Here is a 25,168-nt window from a genome sequence, read left to right as displayed (position 1 = left end):
GCCATTTATATAACTTTACCTGTCTAAGACCTCTCATCTTGTCATTATCTGGGATTACTCTTTCTCCTCCCCTTCCCACTTTATGTTTTTGTGGGTCTTTTGCATTCTCATGTGACTTTTAGCCTGTGGCCACGGTAGACTGACTGATCCATTAAGCAGGGACCAAAGTGGCCCCTTCCAGGTAGTCCTAAACTTGAGATTAGAGAGGAAGCTTCTTTTCTAGCAGAGGAAGCCTTAGGTTGCAGAATTTAGCAATTGGCAGCTATGTTCCTTGCGAGAGGGAGGGAGATGTGACACAGGCAGAGTGAGTGAAGTCAACCCACAGAGAAAGCAAAGGCTGGGGAGGAACAAGTGCCCAGGATCAGTTTTGTCTAAGGCTCAGATATATCCCTGTTCTCCCTGCTATTTACAGTTGTGAGCTCTTACTTGCATTCGGTGAGTCCATGTCTCCCCCTTGATGGACCTAAACGGGCTTAAATTGTGAACATTTTCAACTAAGGTTCTCATTAATATACAACTTTTTAGACCACATTTTTCATACGTTTATGTTTAATAATAATAAAAAAGAACCTAAACAAATAAGATTCAGAGCCTATTCCTAAAACAGATGCAAATTCATCAGGGCCAATAATAAAGCTATTGACTGGCTGAGGTTAGAATCACTAGCAGTAGGCTTGGCCATCTGCGATTATGTCACGAGTCAGTCCCAGACCACTGAGTTTGGTTCAGGTCTCTGCTTCACCTCTCACACCCCAGATGCAGATCTTAACTACATACAACAGAACCATAGCTGCTCAGTTCCCTCCAGGAAGTCAGGTGTGCTGCTCAAGTAAACAAGACACTGATGGAACTTAAATGGATAAAAAAATAATAAGTAAAAATAAAATAAAATAAAATAAAATAAAATAAAATAAAATAAAATAAAATAAAATAAAATAAAATAAAATAAAACAAAATAAAATAAATGAAATGAAATAAATGAAATGAAATGAAATGAAATGAAATGAAATAATAAAATTAAGCGTGACCTTTCTTATCAGCTCCTGAGGTTAGCAACAGAGAATGGAAATGCCAGATGTGCATACACGGACTGAGTAGTAAACTGAGGTTATCAACTGCAGACCAAATCTCTTTCTCTCTATGAACTGGGAAAAACATCTATTACAAAAAAGAGATTAAAGAAAAACACAGTCTTTGTCTGTGCCTCAAACCACCTCAAGTATAGATGAAAATAGTAATAAAAGTTTGCACTCATTCACGTTCTACAAGACCTTATTTAATTCTCAAAATAATTTGGGAATTGTCTTGATTTTACTAAAGGAAAAATTAAAACACGGAAAGGCATAATTAATTTCAAATGTAATAAAAGCTAGAAAGTGACAAAAATGGGATTTGATGTTAGATCGTTGTAATCTGAAGTCTAGGTTCTTTAAATGCACCCTATCACTCTGTGAAGGAGCCCACCCTGTACCTCAACTGGGACTTAATGGGACAGTACCAAACCAATCCTCACTCCATCACGGTAGTGTCTCTACGCTCAGAAATGAGAGCCTCAGATGCAATCCCTAATTTTTTTGTTCTCAAGCCAATTTCATGGCATGACTTTTAAAGTGAAAATAAAAGAACCTTACAAACCGGCCCAAACTGATTGGCATCCTGAGTAATCCAGACCCTGCTGGTGTCACGTCTGTTCACACTATTTGTGGGTTCTAGAGGCCATGCAGTGACCACATCAGCCAGAGACAGACTGGACAGTACTAGAATCCACTGGAAAATAAAACCTTGAAGGAATCTGGATAATAAAACCTGAAAGGAGATTGATGGACTCAATCACAACTTGTACAACTTGTATCCTTCTTGGTTTGTAGTATATGAGTAGTTTTTGTTGGTGGTGGTGGTGGTGGTTTTGTTTTTGATTTTTTGCAATGAAGTATATTTTTTTTCTGCCAAATAAAATTGTAGGACTATCACTAACAGACACAAGCAATATTTGAAGATCGAGTTAAATATTTCTAAACCTGGTCTATGAAAACAATGAAGTACATTGACCCAGAGGTCACAGATTGCAGACATACCATAGCCTCAGCATCAATTTTATGTGGCTATTTGTTTTGGTTGTTAAATATTTAAAAAACTCTGATTCACACAGATAAGTGGTTACCAACTGGTGAAAGTTTTGAATATTTCGTCTTGTAATAGCAAGTATTTTTAATAAGATTTATCCAGAAGCATTAAATGTAGGTGTACTTTTTAAATTTCAATTTTGAGAACTATGTACACTCCTTATAAATAAGAAAGCGGGATAAATGCATAATCAGTCTATCGCTTTCTATAATACAGTATTATTTTGATGTCATATTCACACATTCACCTGTTCTTGCTTCGTTATCATGCAGAGGGAGAGCATATGGCAAGCAGATGTTCCTGAGCTTGCCTGGGTTTAAGTAGATTTAAGTGGGTTTAAGTGTAGCAGAGCCCTCCTCTTAACCGCTCTGCCTTCAGGGGCCTGAGCAGACCGATGACACCTGGCTGATGCTGTGTGACACCTTTCTCCATCAATCATGCGAGTGCTTTCTTATTCCTATGCATACACTGGGAAAGCAGAAGACAATTTACATCACTGTCTCCAGGGTTAACCTGGAGCACAAAACTTGCATATTGCTAGTGCAGCCCATTAAAATAGGGTACAGAACACAATGGAACACTATAACGTTTTAATTTAAAATATAAAAAGCAATTAGAAATATTTGCAGAAAGAGATAGAAAAAAAAAAAGGCCCACAATTTGCAACCTCCCTAAACCATCTCAGCAGGGTGTTCACTATAGTGTGCTGTTTGCTGCTGTGTGATCACCTGAAGCACTGGCATCCCTGGGAGTTTATAAATCCAGAAGCTCAGGCTCCACCCCACACCTACTGTATGGGAATCTACATTTTAACCAAAATTTGAGAAGCACTGAATCAGACAATAGGATTGTTCTCTTTTACAGTGAGATCTGAATGTTATCCTAAAATTTCAGAGTAAGACCATTTGGATAATCCGGAGTGCTCTACTGTCTGTATTTTCTAATTAGCCTCAACATAACAATTATATAGTGCTAAACAAAACCATTCCACTGCAAGGCACATAAAATCTTTTACCTAACTGGTACAAAGTAGAAAAACCAGACCAGATTTCCTTCTCACAAAATCTAAAGCCTTTCAAGTACACAGTGTTCCTATTCTGATGAAGCACTTCTAGGCCACTGAGACAAATGGGTTGGTTGGAGAAATTTGATTCTATCTTATTTAGCCAGAATGATAGAGCGTTCTCTACCCCTATAATTTTTTTTTAAACCATTACTTTATTATTCGGAAACAGGTGGTATGTATTATTGTTTTATAAGTAACCAGGTAGTAATGACTTGCTATTAGATTTATGAACTCAAGTAGCTTCTCATATTAACAATATTAGAATAAACAAAGCTGAGCTCTGAGCATCTCCCGATCGTAATCTTTAGATTTATAGAACTATGGAGAGAACACTATTCCACTTTCCTGTTCATTGGCCACCAAAGCTAATGCAGGAAGGAGCGTACACTGTGGGTGCTGGCTCTATCTTGAATCCCAGCAGTTCTACTGGGATCACTGTTGTGCACTGCAAACTTACCTGACCATCATTACTTTGTCCATCATCTAGGGATTTTTTCAGCAACAATTGACAATTGACTCCCTGCTGTGAACTAGACCCCGGAAAATTTAGGAACTGACTTCTAACACTTTTCTTTTTATTCACTTAATTCCTTAGTGTTTACATCTGCTGTAATTACAACAAAATTCAATTATAATGAAAATCTAACTGTGGGGGTAAAATGGGATTATGGTAATTGTTAGAATGGAGAAGCATAGAAATAGGTTCCAAAGCTTTCAGAAAAGCTATCTGACCAAAACAAGATCAATGCAGTTGGCTGCTAATTAAAGTAAACAGACAAAGGAACACAACCTAGCTGATTTTTAATGTATGAGCTTCATTAAAAGGCTTACATTAGTCAGCTTGCATTTTGAGGACTGTTAAAATGTTTTGTTCTTTGTCTCTAAGGAATGCATATAGGAATTGAAACTGACTTTCAACTGTATAAAGAAGGGATAAAGATTCTTAGAAAAAGAAGTCACTTTTAAAGGGGAAGTATAATTGAAATTTGGAGCATAAATACATTTAGACTCATTTATAGATAACTGTTTATCTGAACATTTGGGAATTTCAAAGGCCTATCAATAAATAGTCCTATTTATTTCAATCTGTTATGGAAAATGACAGAAATTTAATAGTGAGGGAAAAAAACTTCTATAGATTTTTTTTTATAAAATACATTGAGTATTTTATTTTATGAGACTGATTTAACTTTTAACAGATAACTCCCTCTAGCTAGATTCAAGTGGGGATTTTTTGGGGGGTGTGTATATGTGTCTAAATAGCGCATACGTCTAAATAACTGCAATAGAAAAACACTCAGAAACGCTCAGTTAACTTTGGTGCTTTTATCTTAGACAAAAGACATTTCCTTTTAATTCTTACAAGTGACTTAAAATTTTCATGGATCGATAGAGGGCCATAATGAGTGGTAATTATTAGGATTGTATTTCCAGATGGGCTGAGTTCCAAAGGAGCAGAGGTGCCATACATTGAATTTTATTTCCAGAGTTTAATGAGGTATGTAGGAGGTGGTCAGTTAGACCTACTCTGCTGGTGACCTGGGAACTAACTAAGCCTCAGTAGCTTTATGCATAAAACAAGACTCATTCTTCTGGACTACTTCTCTTATAAAGCTTGTCTCATCCATGGGGCTGAGAATATGTCTTGGGGTGGCATGACTATCTCTGCTTAAAGACCATTTCCTAAGTAGACTGAGTTTCTCTTTGTTGTTGTTTAATTGCAAAATAAAATATGAATATAAATGTGAATATAAGCTGATATGCATATTATCTTCTAGTTTCTTGATAAAACCAAGACCAACACAGAAATATATAAAGAATGAGATGGTACTTTTATTTTCACAGTTAACCACTATTAACAGATTACAAGTTTGGTCTCTCTTTCTTTGGGACCTTATTCTCTCTGTGTAACAATAAGAACAATAGCAGCAGAAACTACACATGTTATTCCTTAATGTGCTTTTGGCCTCCATAGTACATTATACATGGAGAACTTTCCAATATCCTTATATACTGATGTACGTATTTATTTTAACTGCTTCATAACATTCAGTGTTATGAATGTACCATAATTTATTAACTATTCCTAAATGATGGACAATGTTTTAACTTTTTAAAGTGTTAATAATAATAGTAATAATAATTTTTTTTTACCTTTGTATATATAAGAAAGTATTTCTGGGGCATTATTCCAAGAAGTAGAAATTCTGGGCCAAAGGAGATACATAATTTAAGTTTTGGAAATGCCACTATGTCAACAGCAATGGCCCTCATACGTAGCGTGAACAGCAAGGAGCATGACAGGAAAGCTGGCAAAGGCCATTGGAGCAATGGGCAAAAAAAAGAAGAAATCCTCCGAAAACATTATAAAAAGAACAACTATCCAATATAAAAAATGCAAATAAGTATAGATAACACATTTTCCCTAATACTTGTAAATTAAGAAAAATAAAATAAAATCCAAGTTAGCTATATCTGAAAAAACAAATTTACCTAAATACTGTTTAGGAGAGTTTAGAGCATTTTGAAAGATAATTTTGCTGACAGATAATTTTGCTGTTATTTTCACCAAAATGTACCCACTAAGATGACAAAGAGACACATAGAAGCAAGGGAACTAGTGGCAGAAGTCAATGCTTTAGGCTCAATAAATGGAAGTTGCACCCAGAGTGAAGGTCATAGGGCTTGTGCAGAGCCTGACAGAAAAGCACAGTGCTCCTCTGGAAAGTTGGAAGTGAAGGTTGGACTTAAGATCTGAATCATAAACCAAAACAGGTGTTGATGAAACGTTGCAGCACCCACAAAGGATGAACTTTGTATGCACGTAAGACTTTATAGGTTTATTTTTAGTTTCAAAGAGTGATATTATTTTTATTTTAATTACAAATTCAAAATCCCATTTCTTCTAAAGTTTTTCTTTTATTTTAATTCAGCTTATAAAATTGTATTCTATTTATAAGTCTAGCAAATAAAGGACCTTGAGTAATTCTTAATCCCATTTATGGATTTAGTTTTTTAAATGCTTTCAAATATTTTAAACTATGTTTATAATATGTTTTATTTACTTTCCAAGCAATTAGTTTATTGCATTAAAAAACATAGACAATAGACTACTGGTTACTAGAGGGTGAGGAGATTGGGGAAGGGAAAGGTAGATGGGGTAAAAGGGGTCAAATATGTGGTGACAGAAAGAAATCTAACTATGGGAAGTGAACACACAAGGTAAATATATATATGCCTTACTGTTAAAGGGTACAGCCGAAACATTGGATTTCATTAACCAATGTCACTATCAAACAAACAAACAAATAAATAAATTTAAAAAACAGAATGACAAAAATGTATAAAATTTAAATATTCAGAAAATGAATTATTGAACTTTAGTGAACTTAATCTCCAACATTCTACTATGGAGGATTTTTAAGGTCTAAATTAGTTTTTTACACTTTTTAAATTGCAATTTACAAGGCTTATAATCAAATATGTCAAATTCTCTTAAAAATAACAAATACCAAAGAGCTATTGAAAATTTTTTCCAAGTTTTATTGCAATCTTGCTACAAGAGGAATGACCTATCTCAGGACAATTCAAAGATCCATTCTTGGCAGATGTCTTTTAACTTTTTAAAAGTATAGTTGACATACAATATTATGTTAGTTTCAGATGTACAATATAGTGATTCGATATTCATATACCTTACAATGTGATCACCATGGTAAGTCTGATAACCATTTGTCACTGTATAAAGTTATGATATAATTGACTGCATTTCCTGTGCTGTATATTATGTCCCCATGACTTATTTTATAACTTGAAGTTTGTATCTGTTCTTTCCCTTCACCTTTTTCACTAAGTGTCTCTAACCTCCTTTCCTTCTGGTGACTATCAGTTTATTCTCTGTATCTAAGAGTCTGTTTCTGTTTCATTTTAAAATTTTTTTTTATTTTGGTTATTGTCTTAAAATTATATGGTATTTGTCTTTCTCTGTCTGACTTCTTTCACTTAGCATAATACCCTCTAGGTCTAACCGTGTCATTGCAAATGGCAAGATTTTTTTTTTATTGCTGAGTAATACGCCATTTTTTAAAGAAGAAAGACAAAATCGAGATTTCTTGTTAGATTAAATAGATAAAAAAGCAATTACTATTATTAAACTTCTTGACTTGATGCAAGACTATTTAATGTCCTAAGTAAGTTTCCTCTCAAGGTTGACAATAAACTGACATTGTTTTAATTCTATTAAAATCCATTATAAATATCCTTAAATCTTATTTCAGTCAAGAATGCTAATTTCTTCCCAGAAAGGTACAAATTATACCACAAAGATGTTTCTTTTTGAGATGAGCTTTAGGATCATTTTTATTTTTTATTTCCATATTTCTTTACTCAAAAATATTACTATTAAGATTTTGATTATCTTGAACTTTTGATACTGAATTCAGAGAATTCTGGGATTCAAAATATTATGCCTAAAGATGACACTTACTGTGCTAAGTGGTGAAGATACATGTACAGTCCATTTTGGTGTAGCTTGTGCACCCTGGCCCCTATATATATATATAGGTGCTCAGTAAAGGGCTTCATAATGTCCATGCATTCAAAGACCAAATGAATCCTGAATGTATTTCCTATTTTTCTTAGCAAATCTTGATGGGGTTCTCCATTTTTCTATATTTGTCAGATTATGCATTTCTTAAGTTTATTTTAAATAGGTTAAATGGCTTTGTCTGGCTTACAATAATAACTTGTAAGACCCTTCTACAAAAAGGAGGAAGAATCTGGAAGCAATTACATTAACTTAAGCTTGGAAATATGGAAAAAGTTTTTGTTATCTAAAAAGGTAAAATAAAAACAAAGGGACTATCTTCTTAGTTACTTATTTTAAGGGTTTAATGAATTACTAGTAAAGAGGTATTGGAAATAGAATCTAAACCTCCTTTTCTCACCCTTCACCACCAGAGAATCTATAGAATGAATTATATATTATATATTTATTATATATATTATATATTATTCTTCATTGTGGGTTTATTTATTCCAGATTAACCCATTTGTCATTGTCATTAAGACCTCTATTCCAACCAAAAATATCTTTAAGAATTCTAAATTTATAGCTCCAAGTTTGCTAACAAATTTATGGAATAAATGGGCAACTATATAAAGCTCTCTTCCCTCCCATCATTTGTGGAAGTAATGCCCTAGGATACACCTTTAGAGTTCACATTTAAGGACATGGACCATCTGACATGTGGTAGAGGAGGGACTACACAGTTCTTGAGAATACAGGCTTCAGTGACAGGTAGCACAGGTCATGTTTCTGGCGTTGTCACTTCATACTTGAACAAGTTATTTACCCTGTCTTACATTCTTAATCTAAAGGATAAGAAAAATTATACCTTTAAAGTACCATCTCAGATGTGAATGTGAGCATATGTCAAAGATTCATTTCATGCTTGCTGGCAAGAGGAAAACCTTCAAGAAAGCCAAATCTAGATTTCCTCAAGGTGGAGATATTTTATTAGAGACTAGCCACAAAAAGAATGATTAGTTAAACATTGTTAGGATAGTCACAAGGCTGGTTTATGGCCATTACATATTTGAATATCTATTAAAGGTAACAAGAATCAATATGACCTAGATGTATAATTTGAATTTCCTGAACAGTATTTTTATCACACTGAAGTCTATCAAATATTGTACATAGACTTATCTGGAATGTTAGACATTTCCTCAAAGGAACTCTAAGTTGCATAATTCAAAAAGCATTCTGCTTCTGACCAATTTGTAGACAATAATCTCTCAAGGCCTTAGAAAATAAAACTGTTAGTGACCAGCAATACAGCCCTGATAGCCACAAGTAATCTCAAAAGGAATTTTATCATTTCCTTGTATCCTTACAGATGCTAAAGAGAATTCTATTCACAGTGTTCATCTTGCTTCACCTCCTCACTTGAGTTTTCCATCTCTCTAAATTACTCCTAGCTTATGGCCGCACAGAGGGTTTTTTTTTACTTGTCTCACTCTTTCTTCAACAATTTACAAACAGATGGGACTCTTTGGTCTACCACTCTTCCCTGCTCAGCTCTTATCATGCTGCTCGGTGGCAGCAGTAAACAAGTGAAGGCCAGATAGATTGTGGTTAACTGAAGAGGATTAGCTGAAAAAGGGCAGCTTCAGTGGGCAGTTTCACCCCAGAAATATTCATTCATTCATTCATTCATTCATTCATTCACTGAACTACCATTTACTGAGTGTTTCTGTTTAGTATCTTGGTATTCCATGAACAAAAGGGACAACAACCGATGTCCTTATGGAACTTGCATTATTTTGCAGGGAGACAAGAAACAAATTGACTTAATATATAAGCAGAGTACACATGTTAGAAGATAGTAAGTAGTAGGACAAAAAGGAGGAGCTTGGAAAGGGGACTATAGGTACAGAATGAGGGTATTTCCATTTTAAATAGCATGCTGGTGACAGGCCTCCTTGAGAAGATGCCATGTGAGCAGATACAAGGAGAAGGTAAGAAATGGGTTATGTGGACATCTGGGGAAGGGCATTCTGGACACTTCAGCGCAAAGACCCTGACAAAGGAGCATGCCTAGTAGTCGCTAGGGATATTGAGGATGTCAATGTAGCTAGAGCAGATGAAGAAAAGAGAGAAGAGTAGGGTGAGTTTAGAGATTTGATGTGGGTTACTGATCAACAGGAACTGGCAGGTCATTTTAAAGATGTTGCTTTTACCCGGAATTAAGCAGAAAGCCTTTGGAGGATTTCAGTGTGACCTACCTTAAGTGTTAAAAGAATCTGTCTTACTCTTGCACTGGGAATTGATTGAAGAGATCAAGGGTGAAAGCTGGAAGACCAGTTAGCTCATAATTATTGTTATTTAGGCAGAAGATGCTGGTGGCCCAGATTAGAGTGGTAGCAGCAGAGATGATGAGAAGTGGTCAGGTGCAGGAGAGATTCTGAAGGCAGAGCCAGGGGAATGTGCCCAAGGGTAGGTTCAGGCTGTGAGGGAAAGAAAGGTCCTTTAAGTTTTAGAATCTAGATAAATATAAAACTGTTAAGTATGGTGTTGCTATCATCTGATACTGAAGAATATGGCTAAAGAAGGTAGGAGGTCAGAAATTCAGGTTTGGAAATCCAAGTTTTGAAATATCTGTTAGACACTCAAGTGAAGCTATGAAGCAAGCAGCTAAATTTATGAGTCTGGAAATTAGGAGAGAAGACTGAACTCAAAATATAAACTTAGGCATATAAAGTCATGAAATTTGCTGTGACTATTGCTCAGTAATCTGATTTTTGTTTAAGAAAAGCCAAAATTTAATATTTCTTCTTTGAAACTTTCTAAATTATAAACAAACTGACAGATTGCATTTTCCAGAAGTATCTTGAATCCCACTGCTTTTCCCAGGCCTCACCCACTCCAGCTATAAATTTGTACTTGGCCTCAGTTAGAGCTAACTTAGATAAATAACCACTCTGAGCTTTCTCAAGGGAAACTGAGAAATTGTGCTTGCCAGGATGGTGAAAACTGGACTCTGGTTTAATTCTTAGAAATTTTTGCCTCTAGTCTTCAGAGTGGCTCAATCTCCCAAAATCTTATACAAATGTTGTCCTTCTTTGAAGTTTCTTTTGTTATCAACCCTGCTTGGTATCAGCCTTTAAAGAAAAACATTTTGTTCCTTCGTATCTTCATGTGAATAACCCAGCACACCACAAAATGCAACAGTGAAGCCAGAGCCACGTACCTCTACAGACTGGACCATGAGCACTAATGAGGTCCATGAACCACTGTGGACAACTCTTCTTCCCACTTCTTCTTTTACCTGGATTGGACATGGTCCCAACTAGCAATGGTCCTTCTCTTTTGGAAAAATTTTGATTTTGGGGAAATTATAAATTTGAATATAAAATTCATATAGAACTTCTGTCCTCATTATATTGTTTTTTTTTTTTTTTTCCCTTCAAGTCCTACCTCTTAATGCTTTTGCTTCAACTCTTCTTTCATCTCCCTTCAGAACAGGCACACTCTGCTTTTACAAAGAGGCACAGAGCTTCCAATGTGTCTGCCCTTCCCTTTAAGTCTTTGCTGGCACACATACTTTACTAGCTTGCTTGTGCTTCTGGAGAACATGAAGAAAACAGTTGTATTCAGGCCGAAAGCTTTCTTTGTTAAATTTTGTACCCCAAAAGATGGCATACTCATTCACATCTGGTTGCATGTGAAATATCTTTAGGATTTTAGAAGATAGATGCTCAGAGTGACTCTCTCCTAGCAATATGAATTAAGCACTCTCCACCTAAGAGTGTGACTGCCCTTACACAGTTTTCACATTGGTAACTGTACACTGTTCTTTTCCTACGTTCATGTCTTAAGTACTCAGTTTATGCCAAGTGTAGGGGGAAAAAAATGCTAGTTAAAATGAGCTGCTTAAAGAATATGGAAATTATATTCATGAGCCTGCTCTTTTAAAATAAACAAATTAGGGTTACGCGTCTTCTATTTTGTCTACAGATAAGTGTCTACACATGAGTTCGTCTAATCACAATGTGTTTTGAACAAAATGAACCAAGATTCTAAGGCAACCCAATAAGCATGCATTCATTTTTTTTTTCTCATTTTAGAAATATTAGTTTCTCTTATCCAGGTGTTTATTTTCCCTATCATAATACATCACAGGTTGTTTAGAGTGGCCAAAAATAAATGAATTTGTAGCCTACATTTTCCCTGTTAAATTGTGTTTATTTATAATACAACACAAAGGTTTGTGTGAGGCTTAGTAAAGGCATGTTCAAAGTGTACCAGTATTTCTTATACTTCCCCAAGATTCCTCCCCCTACATATCCAACTGAATTTGGCAATCATGAGCTTTAAAATATTTTAAATTGTAGATTATAAGGAAAATGTGTATGTCGGGGGGAGGGGAAGGTGTATTTGCGTGCTGATTTACAAAATGTTTAGATTCTGTTAATTCAAAGGAATGGAATTCCAAATAGAACTAGCCTGGACGAAATGGGGTTTCTCCTAAAAAGGTTTTGTGGTATCTCACAGAATCTAATATAGATTAAAACAGCCAGCCTTCAGGGAGTTTAGGAGTGCAATAAAGTCTTGAGAACAACAGGAACAAGCCACAAAATATTGTCAGGATCCTCTTCATCTCTCTTTTCTGCTGCATACTGCACCTTAGCATTTTTTTTCTCCCTCTCTCTCTTTCATTGCAGACATGTGTTTTTCTCATGGCTGAAAATATTGCCACTGAGAACTTCTGAGTTTTCTATTTTATAGTTTCAGCCACCAAAGAGAGGCCGATCAGAATGTTCTTGGTGCCAAAACCAAAGGAATAGTAGGCTAAATACCTAATAACCTGTCTTTGCTCAGATTTCTGTTTTTAAAGCAATTAACTTTTTTTTTTTTTTTTGGAGTGGGGTGAGGTCAGGAGGCAATTACACCATTATTCATAGGTCATGAAATCTGTATATGGGGGGAGGGGAACGGATGGAGTGGGACAGGGTATAGAGGGGTCATATAAAAATTTAGTTTCAGAGAGGAAAATTTGGAGAAAAGTAAACCTCAAGAGAAGCAATATTCACAAGCAGGGAGGTGTGAGCTGACAAAGAAAAAATGGTGTGGGCCTGGTAGGCAGTCGCAAGTTCCCTCTCAGGCTCTCTGGGCACACCCAGAAGCTAATGCTTGAATTTTGTAGATAAGGCTACTGATGCTTCAAGTTTACGTAACTCCACACAGCACAAGGTTAGTGCGGAGTGAAGGGGGTGGGAGTGGGGGAACAGGTGGGCAGGTACTGTGGTTCATCTGAGTGACAAGCTTGTTTCTTTTCCTTTCCAACAAGACCAGAAGCTGGGAGTAAAAACCAAGAAGGGTAGAATTTGAGTAGGGAAGGGACTGCTTTCTTGTCTATTTATTGATTGATTTTCATGAACATGTTCCATAGCAAAATTATTGGGTGCTATTGTTTTTACTGTTCTTTAAGCTAAGTTGATTATCAAGGAGTTACCAATAAGCTCTTCTGAAACATAAGCCCTATCAGCACAATTGAATGTTTGCTGTGCTGAGCAGAAAATTTCTAATACTATGTCTGAACATATGCAGGAATATTAGTTCTGGGCTTTGAAACAATCATTGCTGGAGGGTTTCCTACCTATATAGGACATTTAACATAAATCATCTTATTTTTGCTTGCCTCACATTCTCAGCGGCTCCAGATGAATGCTTTTATTGTATTATACCATTTCTGTAACTTGATTGTTTAAACCCTTTCTCTTTTAAATTCATGGATTTTCTTATAAAGATTGTTTTCAAGAATTTCAGTATTTATCATTGCTTTTACTCTTAATTTTATTCATTACAAATATTGAGTGCATGCTAGCTTATCTCTTAGTAGCAACAGGGCCTGCAGTGCTGAAATTTTTAAATTGTGTATGTAAGAGATGGAGAGAATTACATATAGAAAATAGCTGAACTGGGATTCAAATTCAGGTGTATGTGACACTGAAGGTTGTGATCTCTGCTTAGGAAAAATGAGCAGTGCCCTTACTCCCATTAGACCAAGGGACACTTAACATTTCTTTTTCCTATTATTTTTGCAATATAAAGTATTTGTTTTATTTTGTTATGGTGATGCTTTACATCTTGAATTTTCACTTAATCCAGTCCTGGTCCATTGTAATCTTATTTGTTAACATCTTATGTAGTAGTTTTGTGATACCACATTAACTTGATGTACTATAACTTTCCTAAGAAATGCTCTAATCTTAATACCTTTATTTATCATAACATAATTTTACATAATTATAATAAGCTTGTATGCTTTCTATATTTTGAAATAGATTAAGATAGAGCCATCTAGATGTGATTCCCAGGTCAATTTATACAAATTTTTCAGAGGTTTTTTAAAGTGTATGGTAAAAATATTTTTCATAATAGCTAGACTGTTTTCACTAAAGGTTTAATTTTAAGTGTGGCATGGCATTTTTAAAAATGATAAAATTTCCTTGAATGTTAAATGAGTAGCTACCAACTTTTAAAATTTCATGTTGCCTTTTAAATAATAGTTTAAAATAGATTTCTGGCCATTCTCCAAAAGGGAAACATGAGGACAATGACCTCAATTATCTACACTTTTTCCTTTTCCTTTAGAAATGTAAAACCTTTTCAAAATTTAAAATTATAATATTCTAAAATGATGCTTTATTCTCTGAAAAATGAAAAAATCTTACAGACTCCGACCACTTCATATTAACTTTAAGTCAATGAGATTTTGTCTCAATTTTGAAATGGTTAACTTAATTGTCTAAATTGGCTCTGAGCCTTTTATTGCCCAGCAGTACTAAGTGGACCCACCTCTTGAGGTATAACCAAGTATTACTTTGATGTCATTCACATTTGTCTTAGGTAGAAGAGTATAGTAGAGCATTTTCTACTATCAATTCATGTACCTAGATATGACATTTTGTTTTTCCCTTTATTTTAGCTAATGTGGTTTATTTGGGTTGCTTTCCTTTATCTTCTATTAGGTGTTTGCCTAACTACTGTGAACATGGTGGAAGCTGCTCCCAGTCCTGGACCACCTTCTATTGCAACTGCAGTGACACAGGTTATATTGGCACCACCTGCCATCATTGTGAGTAGATTCATGGTTCACCCACAGTGGAAAGGGCAAAAATCCAGGAATACAAATGTTATTTTCAGGAAGTACCCAGCATGGGGCAGACACTTTTTATTTATGAATTCAACATGTATTTGTTGAGATGATACTTTATGCCAAACACTGTAGTGGGCATAGAGGATACATGGATATAAGCCACATTTTCATGGAATTTATGGTCTATCAGGAAGACAGGCAAGAAATGGAATATGTTGAGGTAGAGGAAAGAAAGGTATTATACAGGTATACAGAGGGGAGATATTGAGTCAATTGTGTTTTCTTGTTGGATTAATTTATAGTGTTGTGATAAACAACCTACCAGCCCAGTGACCTAAGTAATAAGGTGTCATGTTTATGTTACATGGTCATAACACATGTGTGTGGGGCTCTCTTCCACATTGTCTTCATTCTAAGATGCTTACAGAGATTCCATCATCTGGAGGGTTACCATGGCTGGGAGAAGGAAACACAGGGAAACATGTGATAGTTTATAAAAGCTTCTCCCTAGAGGTGGAAGCATTACTTTCACTCACATTCCATTAGCCAAATAAAGCCAAATGGTCACAGCTAAATTCAAGAGGGGCAGAAGTCCCATCTTATAGGATCTGAGATCATAGAACCAATATATTGATGATAAGTACCAGTAACCACGTGTCAATGTTTGAAAAGCTTCAACTAGAAGGCATAAATTAATCTTGTGATAGGAATATGGCAGGGAAAAAAAAAAAGGAAACTGAATCTACTAGTAATTTAACATAGTTGGAGAGTGCTAAAAGCAACAAATGTAAGAGAGAAAGCAGAGTGTGATGCAGGCTGGAACACACAAAAAAATAAAGAGTGAGGAGTAAAAAGTAAATGAATAACATGAGCCATAATTACTATAGTTTATAGTCTTATTATAGTTACCAAACAAAGTCACATGTCAACGATGAGAAGTTTTGTCATTTAGAGAATTGTATGCCAAAACATGTTAAATGAAGTATATGTAATACTGAGAATGACATAATCTGAAGGTGCTGGCATTAGTTGTAGGAAATTTCATGGAAAACGTGAAATTTGGAATTGATGTAAAAAGTAGGGGAATGGGAAAAAAGCCTTCTAGAAAGATGTAAGATTCATGCCAAGGCTGGAGCTATCTTGAGGGCTAAAGTAAGACATCTTCTCAGAGGCAAATCACACCAGTTTTTCTTGTTTCTGCTATTTCTGGAATGTCACTCAGGGATGCAGAAAGGGAATAGTATATAATTGCTGGGGTGCAATCAGACTCTGATATAGGATGAGCAGTGTCAATGATCTCATCTTTGAAGACCTCTCAGCAATGTTGTAGTCTCTCCTATGCCTTGGAATGTAGCATTCACCAATGATGCCCACTGAAGAAGTAATATCCGAACTGCCATCATGGAATAACATTGTTATAGCTGTTAGTCACTTGGAAAAACAGATCTTTGAAATTTGGAAGAGCGAAAAAACACTGGACCAGGAGAGTTTGGATTTGAATTTTACCTATCCTTGTGTACTTGAACAAATATAAAATTTCATTCCTTCAGAGTTCTATTTATTTACAGATCTTGTGAAGGAAAGCTAATGAAATTTTGCGGGCTATTTTGACCTAAAATTACATGTTTTTATTTAATGACCCAAAAAAATACCAATCTATCTATGTTGAGTCTGGTTCAAGAAATATTATCCTTAAATAGCCAAGAATAATATATACTTGTTCAAAAAGAAAAGTAGGACATCTATAAGACTATCCAAATTATAATGCCAATGCTCGTATAAGAAGCTCAAAGGCAAATAGAACGACCTTCAATTTAACAGTGAGACAAGAAAACCCTGGAGGTTTAAGACAAAGCTACCTAATTTTGGGCCAAATCACATGCCATCATTTCTATGATATTTAAAGCTTATTCTATTCACTTTTTTTCTAATGTAATTTAACACTATTTTGAATTCACTTCTATGAATGGTCTTCTACTTTAATTTTCACCATTCATTGGGCTAAAACTAGAAAAATTTCAGCTTTAAAAAACAAATTGATGGAGGCAAGGTGTTGATTTTTAAAAGAATGCTGTCAAAACTGATGAGCTGAAGAGTCTACATACCAAGTCTTAAAAATATAATTTAAAAAAATTGAAATTAATAATTTATTCCTGATTCTAGATTAGACACAACTGAATAGAAAATTTTGTAAACTAGAAATGATGGACCTAGGGTATTATACTAAGTGAAATAAGTCAAACAGAGAAAGATAAATACCATATGATTTCATATACATGTAGAATCTAAAGAACAAAATAAACAAACAAGACAGAAACAGACTGCTAGATACAGAGAACAAACTGATGATTATTAGATGGAAGAATGTTCAGGAACTTCATAATAAAGGTGAAGGGATTAAGAAATAAAAATTGGTAGTTACACATAGTCATGGGGATGTAAGCATAGGGAATATTGTCAATAATATTATAATAACTATTTATGGTATCAAGAAGTTTATAGACTTAGAGAGATCATGTCATAAATTATATAAATATCTAACCACTATGATATATACCTGAAACTAATATAAAATATCAAATATCAACTGTCATTGAAAAAATATCATTTTTTTCTTAAAACACCTTTCCATGTTTCTTTCTATGAAATTGCTCAGGGTTTACACTGTAGGCTGCAACAATGATAAACCCCATGTTCACTTAGCCAGACAAAGGAGAGGCACTTGTGTGATTATGAGTTTTGACATCTTGATTGCCTGTGCAATTCAAGAATCTATCCTCCTTCTACTTACTCCCATTGTGTAAGGACCATTGTTTTGAGTCACTTTGTAAACTGAGTGAATCAAGCTATACTTTCATGTCTTCAACAAGCATGTGTCCCACAGAAGGGGTATCAGAGATGAGAATTGTCAACATGAACACAACACACAGGATGCACTCACTTAAAAACAAAACAAGCAAGATCAAGATTCTGCTGTTGCAGAAATGAAAATATTTCTGGTGTGTTGAGGCATATTTTCTTGAAGCAATTATTTACATTCAGACCAGTAAATACAAGTTCTACAGATTTTTTAAAACTAATAATTTCTTGACTGTTTTAGTTTTTTGTCCTTTCACGCTCTTCAGGGTTAAGGTTTTGTCTGTTTGTTTATGTGTTTGTTATTGTTTTTTTATTGGTTCTTTCTAGTAAGTGTGTACAAATAGGGTTGACTCAAAACAGATAATATTAACTTCTTTCTGCCCAGCCTTTGTGGATAAGAGAGGGTTCTGGGTGAAGGGAAGGGTAGGATGGACTCTGAGGAAAACCAAAATGAGAATTCTCAGTCTTTAGACATAGCAGGTGGCTATCAAAAATCATCATTCCATTTCAATTTCCTCGCTTTCTTACTTGATGACACATAAATAACTTGGGTATGAATATTATGTTACTTTTGTTAAATTTTATTCTATTATTAATTTCAAGTATACAGTGATTTGGTTAGACATTTATATAGTTTACAAAACGATCCCCCTATTTGCTCTTTCTCTCTTCTGGCATGTTAGGTCACTTTTCAAATACACCTTGTCTAAAACCACGTCTTTTAGAAGGTGATGACTGTGTGGGCAATTCCTATCCAATTTGTGACAGCTTCCACAGAGAAAATGTAAGATCATCACTTATCTCATAAAAATCATGTATATAAAGTCAAACTTCTAAGTACTCAGGGTATATCTTGGTCATGGTATATCATGTCCACCTGATTAGAAATCTAAGTTAAGATTAAAAGAAAAAAGTTTCGAATGTGAGAACTTAATGCATAGATCAGTCTACAACATAATGATAAACTGAGATGGGTATTATTATGATCTGCCTTTTGTAGATGAGCACATCGAGGTCCAGAAAGGACAAGTTTCTTAAGGTCACATGTCTAGTAAATGGTAGACCCGGGGCTTGAAGGAAATGAATCTGACTACAGATATCAGAAACTTAGGCCCTATATCTGATTTTCTTTCTCAAACAAGAAGACATTTTCAAACCTCTGTATATGAACTAGTGATGGGACATTCATAACATTCTTCATATTACTTGAGACACAATATGATATTGTGACACTGCAATTGAAAATGCAGTTCTAGAAGACTGAGAAATGAGAAAGTTTTCGTGTTCTAAGATAATAATGAAATTATTGTGGAAGTGAGTAGAATGAGTTAGGACTTGAAGAACAGTTAAAATTAGAATAGATATAAGGAATAAGGAAGCCTATTACAAACCTATTAAGCTTATTAAGATTGGCAATTGCTCAGACCTGATGACAGGAATATATATGCTATGTTTTGGGACAATGCATATGTTTGCCTGGATCAAGAAAGGAAAAAAAATGAATTGTTTTATCCATTAATTACTGAAGCCCAAATGAGATTATTATCACTTTCCCTAGAGGAAATCTGAGTTCACTTTCCATTATGACCAAAGCCTTTCACATGTTATTTCCCTACCTATAAAAACCACTTTAATGATGATATCATAAATAGTCTATGTAATGGCACTTTTGCTTTTATTTAACCATTTTAATATTTTCCTTTTTCAAGGAGAGGTATCCTCTGTTTTTCCAAAATGTTATTTTAACCAGCATTTCAGTGAGCATCTTCGTGCTTTTATTTTTTTAACCCATTGTCTTTTGTTTCCTTGAACTGCCTTAGAAATACCATTATTGAGTCAAAGATTATGAGTAGTTTTAAGGATCTTGATTCAGATTACCATCTTACTTTCATAAGGCCTTGCTACAATTTATATTCTGATCATTATATTCTAACATCTTGTTTTCTGGCATAATTGTTTACTATAATTTATAAAACTGTTTGACATGTATTTTTACTAAAGCATTTGCATATTGAAGTGGCAATTACCATTGACCACCATAGCGAATTCCAGATGAAACAAAAGTTTTTTTTTTTTAGATGACTTGTATAACAAGAATAAGATTGTCTTCACAGAATTTCATTTTACTACTCACAATTACCTTTTGAAAGCTAATCTTGTGTCAGTAACTATGAATTTGATGATTTCTCTCATACTGAGTAGACTCAATAAATGATACGAGTACTTATTTATTATCTATATGTCTCCTATTGAGTAAGACTTGCCTTGATTGTCTCAATATCTATGTCTGATGACATTGACATGTACCCTTTACAGGGTCTCTTCATCAGTTCTCAGCCTTTGCTAATCCCTTTCACATTGTAACTTCTATGGCATCCTAATAATGCCTTTAGCTCACTTTTTGGCAGAGGATGGCAGCTTTCTTTCTCTCACAAGCCTGATATAGTGACTCTTCCATTGGGCAGTCAACAGCCAGAAATTGATTGGAAGTATAACAAGTTGTCTGGCTATCAGATTCTATAGTAGTCATCACAAAAGAATAACATTTTGCTATTTTAACAGTAGGTAAATGGTCTTCTAACTGTATGACATTTTATGATCAGAACAGAAGTTTGGAGTGCATAGGGGATTTTGGTAATAAGAGCGTTTATTTAAAAGCATCGCTCATAACTCTTAGCTCAGGTCAACTCATATTCTAAAATTATCTTGTGGGTTTCCTATCATGAGCTAAATAAAATGTATCTTCATACTTAATTCAGGATTCTATCAGCAGATATTCCCAGTTGCAAGTAGTTACTTTGAAAAGAACAAAAAATCCCGTGATGAATTGTCGAATCCATATTCTACTTCATTTTATGACGCTAACCACAGTCTTTTGTGTCATTATTATTTTTATTCATGTTAACCCCCAACTGAGACTATAAATTTCTTAAGGAAGGAAACTATGTCTTATTTGTATTTGTACTGTTTCTAAGAAATTGGTGACATAAAGAGTAGATCATGTAATTGGTGAAGAAATTGAACAGAAAAGAGATAACTTAGTGTGGCATTAGATGGGAACTCCATAAGGCCCAGACAGTGCCTCCGGCCCCTTGTCTAATTCCTGACACATAGGAGATATCTACTGCTTGTTGTGCACATGAATAGATAAATGAGATATATGCACACAGTTATGTCAGATCACTGGGGCAAGGGAACTTTCTGGAAAAGATAAGAAAATTTTCAGAATGATTGACCTTTTACTAGAGACTTGAAGGATGAGAAATAGCAAGAATGAGGAGAAGGAAGAGTGAGCAGCATGTGCAAAAACAGAGGGACATGAAGGGCCACACAGCAAAGAAGAAACTATGAGACATTGAGCATTGCTAGACTCTAGGGTGAACTGGAAGAAGATGGAGAGGCAGGATATGCACCCAGAGTAGAGGATGGTAAATTGAGAAGTATCTCCCTTCTCTAGTGGGCATCTAGAAGCAGCCACAGTTTGTTGGTTTCATTTTAATGCTGAGCATTACTCACTAATATTTATTTTGTTATTTGCTTCTTTGTTTGTTGGTTTCTTTTTAGAAATATAACTGTGATGGTATTGTAGAGCATGAACTGAAATTGGAAGATGTGGGTGCAAGGGAGAGATCCTGGATGCTATTTGCAATTGTGTGGGCAGCAAATAATAAGAGTTGGAGCAAACTAGAAAGAAGGAATATGATTTGAAAGGCAATCTAAAATTGGATAAAACAGATTTGAAGACAAGTCAAATGCACCAGAGAGAAGCATGGCTATTAGCTTTTTAGCTTAGAAGACTTCCCAAATAAAGGATGTAGTGACTGAATTCTCAGGGTCTATCAGGGTCTGACAGTCTAGTGTCAAATTCAGGCCTACAACTTATAGGACATTTAAGCCAGAGTAAGTTTTCTGGGCTCTATGTGCTTTAACTTGCACATTTTGATATGGAGCTAATAATAACATCTACCTAGCAGAAATATAAAAATTAAATAAAATAATCCCTGCAAGGTATTTATTTTGGTGACTTCTAATTCAACGTCCTTGTTCCACATTAGCTACTATTTGAACAGATTGAGGACATATAGATAGAGGAGACTTAGTGGATGCTGTTATCAGTTCAGTTTGGGACATGGTGTTTGCATGGAGAGATATCCACTATACAGAAGTAGCTGGAAAGCCCCAGATGGAGGTCTTGGGGAAAATAAGAATCATAAAGTGTATGGTTACTGAAGCTATTTGGGTAGATGAAGTCAGTGAGGTGTGGTAGGCCAAAGGTAGAAACTGCAATGTCACATTTTAAAAGACTCAAGAAGAGATACAACTGAGACATAACTATGAAGGAATAATGAGGGAATTTTACTTTTGAAACCTATATAATTTTGTTAACCAATGTCGCCCCAGTAAATTTAATAAAATAAAAAATAAGAATTAAGAAAAAGTGGAAACCTGTAAAAGCAGAAGTAGAAATAATTCAAAATATATTATAAACAGAAATTTTTACATGGTATCACCATATGATATATGATGATTACTCCTTCAGCATTGTGGTTGGTAATTCTTGAATAACTGAGATAGGTGTTTTAAAAAAATTGGAGAAAAACCCAAAAAGGAAAGAAGGAAATCATTTTCTATCGGTGACCTGTGACTGCAGCGGTATTGGAATGTTTGGAATTTGATGTTCCAAGAGAGTTTGTTAAATGGTGTTTATCATAGCTATAGTCAGGATAAAGTGATATTACCTGTCATTAATATGAGTATACTCTCCTTCAGGAGTAAATACCAATATTTATTAATAAACAAGGAATTTAAAGCAGTGTGTGATTATGCGCATAAGACTGACCACAAGGTAATCGCTACTCTGTGAAGTGAGATATCAGAGAAGGCCGAGCTGAATGTGAAAGAATTATTAAAAGATTGATCAAGCCTGAACACAAGTGCTAGACTTTAGAAGGCAGAGAAATCTTAGGAGAGTGGTATTAAAGAGTGATAATCAAATATAGGATTTGAAATAAGAATGAGCATGGGCGTGTTCTGGTATAACTCGAGGCACTTGAGAAAAAAGAGAATGGACATTTGTTAAGTTCCTTTTAAGTGCCATATACTGCAATACTGTACTTGGTAATACACACACACACACACACACACACACACGTCATACATACACATGCATATATATCACACATTTTCTGAAGGCCCCTCATATTCTTAGCTCTAACCTTATTGGACTATGGTAATTCCTTACAAATATGGGTCTTTACATATACAAATATCTTGACCAGAAAGAATTCTTATTACTCTCTTTGCCTGAGTTACCTTTTGCAACTCCTATAAGAAGTCCACCCAGATATTTTCTCAATATTGATCCTCTCTGCTCCTTCTGCATCCACTCACATAGAACTTTGTCTGCCATATTAAAATTAAATATTCGATCCTTGTTTTTCTTCCAAAACTGCAAATTTAGTGCATTCTTCTTTATATATTTGGTACCTATAGACATACAGCAGAAGATAAATGAATATAAACATCCTTTTAGGACCAAAATGCTTAAAGCCTCAGAGCTAGTAGAAGTGGGTTTTGAACTCAGTTCTAAATGCTTTGAAAGCACTTCTGCTTCTCATTACACATCTCTAAGTGGAAAAAAGAGCACTCTTAAATATTTTATGAAACATGGCAAGATTTAAAAATAAAACTAATATAATTTTTTTTTTATCAGATTAGGGAAGGAGGAGTAAAGGGTGTGAATTCACCTAAAATCATTTATCTTCTTTTCGAATACATCTCAACACTTTATGCGTTTCTCACAGTCATTTCATACACGTTATTTTTTTTATTTGTTTCTTCCTTCCTCTTGCTCTTCATCTCTCTCTCCATTTCCCCTTTTCTTCATTAATTGAGGCTACAGTAAAGCTAACTTAAAATATTTACATTGGATTGACAAAGTGTAAAGAATATAATCACAAGTTTTGGCTTTATTCCAAACCCTTAGAAACAATGAAAGATCTAAAAATATGAGAAAATATAATTAACTGGACATAATTTAATTGTTAATGTTGCCTTCCTTTGGAGAACTGTTAATATTTGTTTTGAACACTGAGCAGAAACAATGAGCATTTATTTGTATATTTAATGAATGAAAGACTAATTACCATAGAAATACAAAGCTCAGATATGTCCCATGAGTTAGAAATAATCTGGACCAGATACATATATACATATTAAACTCAATATATGAAGATGCATCTTCCATCTGTGCCTCAGCTTTGGATCCAAAAAAGATCCAAACTATAAAGTTATATTTATAAATTTCTGACATTTAACAAATTATTTTTCCAACCTTAGTTGCTTAATCTCTAAAATAATAACTGTGAAAGTTACTATGTGGATTAAAAGCGGAATAAGAAACATCTAGTATAATATTTGGGATTTGTCATTTCCAGGTTTAATTATATCTATTACATATTTAAAATTATGTTTTTGACAACATGATTCCATAGTGTAGTGGTTAGCATGTCTACTTTACACGCAGAAGGTCCTGGGTTTGTGCCCCAATGGAGCCACAGTTTATGGTCTATAGCCATACCACCCTAAACAAGCCTGATGTCTGATCTCAGAAGCTAAGCAGGGTTGGACCTGGTTAGGACTTGGATGGGAAACCTCCTGGGAAGACCAGGTGCTGTAGGCATAAATAATAATAATAATAATAAATAATAATAATAAAATAAATAAAATTATGTTTTTTAAAGTTTAAACATTTTTCATGTAAGAAACATTTGATCATTTATTTTCCTATGCTATCAGAACATATGGTTCTAGAAACTTTTCATACTGTAAATTCTGAAACAGATATTAAGTTCTGGCATAGGTGTTGTCATAAGTAGAAGAACTGAGAGGCACGATATCACTGAAAGACCAGACTGGGGCTCAGAAGGCCACAGTGACATTCAGCAAGTCACATGCTTCTTGTAACTCATATTCTTCATAGGACAAATCGCATTAATCATAGATTATACATGGTCCCTAAGAAAGGTTATTTTGATATACTTCAGCAGTATGAATCAAAATAAGTATGTTGATTCACTTGGGTGTGTTGTAATCATACTGTACAGTCATTCTTTCTTATTTTAGCCATTTTCTAATGTTCTAGCTCAGAATAATATTTACATTTATCATATAACCCATCTCTTACCTAAGGTATAGAAAACATTGAGTTCCCCTTCACATTGTTACCTCAAATAACCTATAAAAATAAAACAAATTAAAGCACAAGAGTCACAAATATTTGACACTCTTGCATTTGCCCTTGAAACATTTGGTTGAGTAGAACACTGTGATTTTCATTTGGAACATATTAACTCAAAGAATAATAAGATTAAAAAGCAGAGAGAGAGAAAGAGAGAGAGAGAGAGACAGTATGCTTTCTCAATACAGCTTATAAATTTTATTTTAAATAATA

The 25,168-nt window shown here is 34.6% G+C and overlaps 1 protein-coding gene and 1 pseudogene across 3 annotated transcripts in view; both read left to right on the top strand.

Moving 5' to 3' along the window:
- Positions 1-25,168, top strand: part of CNTNAP5 (contactin associated protein family member 5) — a 723,905-nt gene that overhangs the window by 431,925 nt on the left and 266,812 nt on the right. For all 3 annotated transcript variants that reach the window (XM_016161356.2, XM_016161355.2, XM_016161357.2), the window contains exon 11: positions 14,729-14,835. In XM_016161356.2, the coding sequence (XP_016016842.2) occupies positions 14,729-14,835 (107 nt within the window). The remainder of the gene's footprint in view (positions 1-14,728; positions 14,836-25,168) is intronic.
- On the top strand, positions 24,282-24,397 carry LOC118613964 (annotated as a pseudogene).

This window comes from Rousettus aegyptiacus, unplaced genomic scaffold (assembly GCF_014176215.1).
Source record: "Rousettus aegyptiacus isolate mRouAeg1 unplaced genomic scaffold, mRouAeg1.p scaffold_m13_p_2, whole genome shotgun sequence".
NCBI classification, from domain to species: Eukaryota; Metazoa; Chordata; class Mammalia; order Chiroptera; family Pteropodidae; genus Rousettus; species Rousettus aegyptiacus.
The sequence above is the reverse complement of the archived record's forward strand: the minus strand, read 5'-3'. Positions and strand labels throughout refer to the sequence as shown.